Source organism: Penaeus japonicus, unplaced genomic scaffold, assembly GCF_977035675.1.
Source record: "Penaeus japonicus unplaced genomic scaffold, GWHDUDI00000001_assembly GWHDUDI00000024, whole genome shotgun sequence".
Lineage (NCBI taxonomy): Eukaryota > Metazoa > Arthropoda > Malacostraca > Decapoda > Penaeidae > Penaeus > Penaeus japonicus.
In genome coordinates this window covers 17,664,656-17,672,155 of record NW_028234426.1, presented here as the reverse complement: position 1 = coordinate 17,672,155, position 7,500 = coordinate 17,664,656, and the positions used below count along the sequence as shown (strand labels likewise).

The 7,500-nt window shown below is 49.7% G+C and overlaps 1 protein-coding gene across 1 annotated transcript in view; it reads left to right on the top strand.

The window, feature by feature from the left end:
• The window catches only part of LOC122247237 (dual oxidase 2), a gene marked incomplete at its 5' end in the record, with an annotated part of 69,962 nt that overhangs the window by 2,377 nt on the left and 60,085 nt on the right, over positions 1-7,500 (top strand). Inside the window, 1 exon segment of the mRNA XM_086550784.1 lies at positions 6,830-6,950. Coding sequence (XP_086406910.1) covers positions 6,830-6,950 — 121 coding nt within the window.

The window sequence follows — 7,500 nt, the reverse complement described above, 5'->3', positions numbered from 1 at the left end:
GCGTTTAAATTGAATTTAGAATTTTACTCTACATTTCCGTGTGTGTGAGATTAAGTGTGTCCTTTAGTCTGTTCTTACTGGCATTCTTCTGTGTACACCGTATATGTATGTGCCCCGTAAAGTAGAGGAGCAATAGCTTTAATCCCGGGACTAATTGATAGGCTGAACATTTCAGAGAAGATTCCCCAGAATCCACTTTGTGTTCACCAGAGAAATCAAAAAGGCGTCCAAAATGGCTGCCATCGTATACCATAATCCTCGAAAAAAAGTGCCCTGACCCCAGAAATCCTGTTGATTCAAGAATTCAAGGTGGCTACTACCACATACTTTCATAGAGCAAAATCAAAGGCGAATTAAGTCGTAGTCTAATTAAAAGAAAGGAATATAATTATACGCCATGCTTTTGTTAGCGATCTTAAAGGTCCCACCGGATGACTCTCACACCGTGATCTAAAGCTGGATACCCATGATTCTATATTCTTATCGTGTCCTTTTGGTTTACTTTTCCTAGAAGAAACAAAAGTTTAAATAATGTATACATATAGATGAATAAAAAACAACCACAATAAGGATGGAATCCGTTTTGGTTTTACGCGTCTCTTACGTTCTTATTATGGCTGTGTTTTATTTCTTTATTGTTCATTGTAACCTTCCAACTGCTTTCCATAAATTTTCTCGTTTGCCAACTGATTCTCCCGTCCTCTAAGCAAATATTATAAAGCCCCCATCCATTAGATCACACCTCCTCTCCATCCGTGACGTGTATAATGGACTCCATTTACCGGATGGCTCATTTCCCTCCCTCGGACGATTTTACAGCACCTCGTCCTTAGGGTGACTCTCCCTTCCCCCGACTTCAGATCGTTTCGTGTAAATCGTAGATGCATTGTGTCCAACAGATTGAAAGGCTCTCCCTGCCTCTCTAGCCTACTTCGACATCGGAACAAAAGATACTCACCATATTACCTTATCTGAAAGTTAATGCAGATAATTGCTTGTGAAAAAATGTAATACACATGTGTAATACACACTAAATTTGAAACAAATATGATTTCTATTTACTTTTGGCCAAATTACAAGCAACTTGATTTTGCCTTGAAATAATTAGCGAATCTCTATAAATCGGCATAGATAAGCAGTCGGACACGCTCACTCCGGCCGGCAGTATAAGTCTAGCAGAGCCCTCGAATCCCCACCACATTGGTCTGATAAATGTGAAGTATTAATAGGAACACACACACAAGAAGAACTAGCCTGCAAGAATTAATTAGTCTTCTAACAACTTTGTAGACGTATAAAACCTACAGTACATGGGGCCTGTTATTCGAGGGCAATTTCACAGTTTAGAAGTTTGTTCTTTATTTGGATTTATTTAGATTTATTTTCACTTGACTTTGTTTACCTCGACCCTTATCACATCCCGACCGATTGACGCGTGGACAGACACTGTACATGAATTTTGAATTCTCGTTGTATTGGGCCTTTTAGGGGACTCTTCCCACAGGGCCTTTTAGGGGACTCTCCCCACAGGGCCTTTTAAGGGACTTTCCCCACAGGGCCTTTAGGAGACTCTCCCCACAAAGCCTTTTAGGAGACTCTCCCCACAGGGCCTTTAGGGGACTCTCCCCACAGGGCCTTTTAGGGGACTCTCCTCACAGGGCCTTTTAGGGGACTCCCCCCACAGGGCCTTTTCGGGGACTCTCCCCACAGGGCCTTTTAAGGGACTTTCCCCACAGGGCCTTTAGGGGACTCTCCCCACAAGGCCTTTTAGGGGACTCTCCCCACAAGGCCTTTTAAAGGACTCTCCCCACAGGGCCTTTAGGGGACTCTCCCCACAAGGCCTTTTAGGAGACTCCCCCCACAGGGCCTTTAGGGGACTCTCCCCACAAGGCTTTTTAGGGGACTTTCCCCAAAAGGCCTGTTAGGGGACTCTCCCCACAAGGCTTTTTAGGGGGCTTTCCCCAAAAGGCCTGTTAGGGGACTCTCCCCACAAGGACTTTTAAGGGACTCTCCCCACAGGGCCTTTAGGGGACTCTCCCAACAAGGACTTTTAAGGGACTCTCCCCACAAGGCCTTTTAGGGGACTCTCCCCACAAGGACCTTTAAAGGAACTCTCTCCATAGGGCCTTTTAGGAGACTCTCCCTACAAGGCCTGTTAGGGGACTCTCCCCACAAGGCCTTTAGGGGACTCTCCCCACAAGGCCTTTAGGGGACTCTCCCCACAGGGCCTTTAGGGGACTCTCCCAACAAGGACTTTTAAGGGACTCTCCCCACAAGGCCTTTTAGGGGACTCTCCCCACAAGGACCTTTAAAGGAACTCTCCCCATAGGGCCTTTAGGGGACTCTCCCCACAGGGACTTTTAGGGGACTCTCCCCACAAGGCCTTTTAAGGGACTCTTCCCATAGGGCCTTTAGGGGACTCTCCCCACAAGGACTTTTAAGGGACTCTCCCCACAAGGCCTTTAGGGGACTCTCCCCACAAGGACTTTTAAGGGACTCTCCCCACAAGGCCTTTTAGGGGACTCTCCCCACAAGGACCTTTAAAGGAACTCTCCCCATAGGACCTTTAGGGGACTTTCCCCACAGGGACTTTTAGGGGACTCTCCCCACAGGGACTTTTAGGGGACTCTCCCCACAAGGCCTTTAGGGGACTCTCCCCACAAGGACTTTTAAGGGACTCTCCCCACAGGGCCTTTAGGGGACTCTCCCCACAAGGCCTTTAGGGGACTCTCCCCACAAGGCCTTTAGGGGACTCTCCCCACAAGGCCTTTAGGGGACTCTCCCCACAAGGCCTTTAGGGGACTCTCCCCACAAGGCCTTTAGGGGACTCTCCCCACAAGGCCTTTAGGGGACTCTCCCCACAAGGCCTTTAGGGGACTCTCCCCACAAGGACTTTTAAGGGACTCTCCCCACAGGGCCTTTAGGGGACTCTCCCCACAAGGCCTTTAGGGGACTCTCCCCACAAGGCCTTTAGGGGACTCTCCCCACAAGGCCTTTAGGGGACTCTCCCCACAAGGCCTTTAGGGGACTCTCCCCACAGGCCTTTACGGGGCCCCTCCCCACAGGGCCTTTAGGGGACTCTCCCCACAAGGCCTTTAGGGGACTCTCCCCACAAGGCCTTTAGGGGACTCTCCCCACAAGGCCTTTAGGGGACTCTCCCCACAGGGCCTTTAGGGGACTCTCCCCACAAGGCCTTTAGGGGACTCTCCCCACAAGGCCTTTAGGGGACTCTCCCCACAAGGCCTTTAGGGGACTCTCCCCACAAGACCTTTGAGGGGCGTCCCCCACAAAGACTTTGACGGCGCTCTCCCCACAAGGCCTTTAGGGGACTCTCCCCACAAGGCCTTTAGGGGACTCTCCCCACAAGGCCTTTAGGGGACTCTCCCCACAAGGACTTTTAAGGGACTCTCCCCACAAGGCCTTTAGGGGACTCTCCCCACAAGGCCTTTAGGGGACTCTCCCCACAAGGCCTTTAGGGGACTCTCCCCACAAGGACTTTTAAGGGACTCTCCCCACAAGGCCTTTAGGGGACTCTCCCCACAAGGCCTTTAGGGGACTCTCCCCACAAGGCCTTTAGGGGACTCTCCCCACAAGGCCTTTAGGGGACTCTCCCCACAAGGCCCTTTAGGGACTCTCCCCACAAGGCCTTTAGGGGACTCTCCCCACAAGGCCTTTAGGGGACTCTCCCCACAAGGCCTTTAGGGGACTCTCCCCACAAGGCCTTTAGGGGACTCTCCCCACAAGGCCTTTTAGGGGACTCTCCCCACAAGGCCTTTAGGGGACTCTCCCCACAAGGCCTTTAGGGGACTCTCCCCACAAGGCCTTTAGGGGACTCTCCCCACAAGGACTTTTAAGGGACTCTCCCCACAAGGCCTTTAGGGGACTCTCCCCACAAGGCCTTTAGGGGACTCTCCCCACAAGGCCTTTAGGGGACTCTCCCCACAAGGCCTTTAGGGGACTCTCCCCACAAGGCCTTTTAGGAAACTCTCCTCACAAGGCCTTTAGGGGACTCTCCCCACAAGGCCTTTAGGGGACTCTCCCCACAAGGCCTTTAGGGGACTCTCCCCACAAGGCCTGTTAGGGGACTCTCCCCACAAGGACCTTTAAAGGAACTCTCCCCACAAGGCCTTTAGGGGACTCTCCCCACAAGGCCTTTAGGGGACTCTCCCCACAAGGCCTTTTAGGAAACTCTCCTCACAAGGCCTTTAGGGGACTCTCCCCACAAGGCCTTTAGGGGACTCTCCCCACAAGGCCTTTAGGGGACTCTCCCCACAAGGCCTTTTTAGGGGACTCTCCCCACAAGGCTTTTAGGGGACTCTCCCCACAAGGCCTTTTAGGAAACTCTCCTCACAAGGCCTTTAGGGGACTCTCCCCACAAGGCCTTTAGGGGACTCTCCCCACAAGGCCTTTAGGGGACTCTCCCCACAAAGCCTGTTAGGGGACTCTCCCCACAAGGACCTTTAAAGGAACTCTCCCCATAGGGCCTTTAGGGGACTCTCCCCACAGGGCCTTTTAGGGGACTCTCCCCACAAGGCCTTTTAAGGGACTCTTCCCATAGGGCCTTTAGGGGACTCTCCCCACAGGGCCTTTAGGGGACTCTCCCCACAAGGCCTTTTAGGAGACTCTCCCTACAAGGCCTGTTAGGGGACTCTCCCCACAAGGACCTTTAAAGGAACTCTCCCCATAGGGCCTTTAGGGGACTCTCCCCACAAGGCCTTTAGGGGACTCTCCCCACAAGGCCTTTAGGGGACTCTCCCCACAAGGCCTTTAGGGGACTCTCCCCACAAGGCCTTTAGGGGACTCTCCCCACAAGGCCTTTAGGGGACTCTCCCCACAAGGCCTTTAGGGGACTCTCCCCACAAGGCCTTTTAAGGGACTCTCCCCACAAGGCCTTTAGGGGACTCTCCCCACAAGGCCTTTAGGGGACTCTCCCCACAAGGCCTTTAGGGGACTCTCCCCACAAGGCTTTTAGGGGACTCTCCCCACAAGGACTTTTAAGGGACTCTCCCCACAAGGCCTTTAGGGGACTCTCCCCACAAGGCCTTTAGGGGACTCTCCCCACAAGGCCTTTTAGGAAACTCTCCTCACAAGGCCTTTAGGGGACTCTCCCCACAAGGCCTTTAGGGGACTCTCCCCACAAGGCCTTTAGGGGACTCTCCCCACAAGGCCTTTAGGGGACTCTCCCCACAAGGCCTTTTAGGGGACTCTCCCCACAAGGCCTTTAGGGGACTCTCCCCACAAGGCCTTTAGGGGACTCTCCCCACAAGGCCTTTAGGGGACTCTCCCCACAAGGCCTTTAGGGGACTCTCCCCACAAGGCCTTTAGGGGACTCTCCCCACAAGGCCTTTAGGGGACTCTCCCCACAAGGCCTTTAGGGGACTCTCCCCACAAGGCCTTTAGGGGACTCTCCCCACAAGGCCTTTAGGGGACTCTCCCCACAAGGCCTTTAGGGGACTCTCCCCACAAGGCCTTTTAGGAAACTCTCCTCACAAGGCCTTTAGGGGACTCTCCCCACAAGGCCTTTAGGGGACTCTCCCCACAAGGCCTTTAGGGGACTCTCCCCACAAGGCCTTTAGGGGACTCTCCCCACAAGGCCTTTTAAGGGACTCTCCCCACAAGGCCTTTAGGGGACTCTCCCCACAAGGCCTTTAGGGGACTCTCCCCACAAGGCCTTTAGGGGACTCTCCCCACAAGGCCTTTAGGGGACTCTCCCCACAAGGCCTTTAGGGGACTCTCCCCACAAGGCCTTTTAGGAAACTCTCCTCACAAGGCCTTTAGGGGACTCTCCCCACAAGGCCTTTAAGGGACTCTCCCCACAAGGCCTTTTGGGGACTCTCCCCACAAGGCCTTTTTAGGGGACTCTCCCCACAAGGCCTGTTAGGGGACTCTCCCCACAAGGCCTTTAGGGGACTCTCCCCACAAGGCCTTTAGGGGACTCTCCCCACAAGGCCTTTTTAGGGGACTCTCCCCACAAGGCCTTTAGGGGACTCTCCCCACTGCTCCACACACAATACTAACTCCTTATCAAGTGGTTCTGCTAAGTACCGGATCGGGATTTACTTGGTTGAACCCTTGACATACTGAACATGAATCTAAATGAATACTATGTGGGGAAATCTCAATTACCTTTAATAAAATTTGTAAAATCGAAGCAAGCACAGCCCTGAAGGGACAGCATGCAAACCCAGAATAAAGCTTCACGGTAAAGATATTTAATGTATATTTCTTATAGATCCAGTCTAGCTCCTACTTGACCGAGACTGTGACATTATACGCCGTTGTTGCAGTGGAAGACAATGTCAGGAAGGATTTCGTAATATACATTTAAATAAACGCTCCAAATAAAAGAGAATGCGGATGATTTAGGGAAAATAAATCACATTCAAAGGTCTCAGAATGTTATTGCATGATCCAAAATAAAACATTTGCTGGTAACAAAAATCAATTGAGAAAACAATATCTAAAACTCAATATGATCAATTACAAGCTGCGATAAAAATAAAAGTACAAAGTAACAAACATAAATACAAGAACTACAGACGAAACGTTGTAAAGAAAAAATTTAAAACGTCGACATTTAAAAAAAAATAAGTCGAGTCGCCTCTGGGTGAGCTGCGGGAGCGAGAGCCAGCGTGGGATGCCTTGTATCAAGAAAGTGGCCCAGATTAACCCTCTTGTGTTGTACCTACATTCAGGCAATTGCTCTTAGACTATTATGCATTATATACATATATATATATATATATATATATATATATATATATATATATATATATATATATATATATATATATATTATGTTTTAACGATTGTCGCTGGACTTTGACAGTTAGGCGAAGGGTTTCCTGCTGAGAACAAGCAGCGACTCCCCATGGCCAACCCCCCTCCCCCCACCAACCACTCCAACTACGTCAGGCAACAGGAGACTGCAAGGGTGGACCGTTTCTTTAGTAAGTGCATTGTGATTGGCTCTGAAAGTTATGTTCATACATTTCCAGTTTACTCAATAGCATGCAGTGCTATTGGATAGACTGGAATCTTATAATTTTATAACATATATGTATATAAATATATATATATATATATATATATATANATNTANATATATATATATACNTATATATGTATNTACNCAAATACACACACACACACACACACACACACACATATATATAATATATATATATATATTATGTATATATATATATATATATATATGAGTGTGTGTGTGTGTGTGGGTGTGTGTGTGTGTGTGTGTGTGGGTGTGTGTTTGTCTTTTACATACATTCCCGTGGGTACACGGCGGGAATGAATTAGAAATTCCAGTCACAAATCAGGTTATATCTATGTGGGAAAGATGGTAGAATGCAGTAACGCATTTAATATATGGATGTAATGAATCCGGTTGGACAATACTTTCAGTAGGTCGGTGTGGTGATGTGGATAGGAGCCGGGATTCTCACTCAGAGGACCCGAGTTCAATTCCCTGTCAGGAAGGTG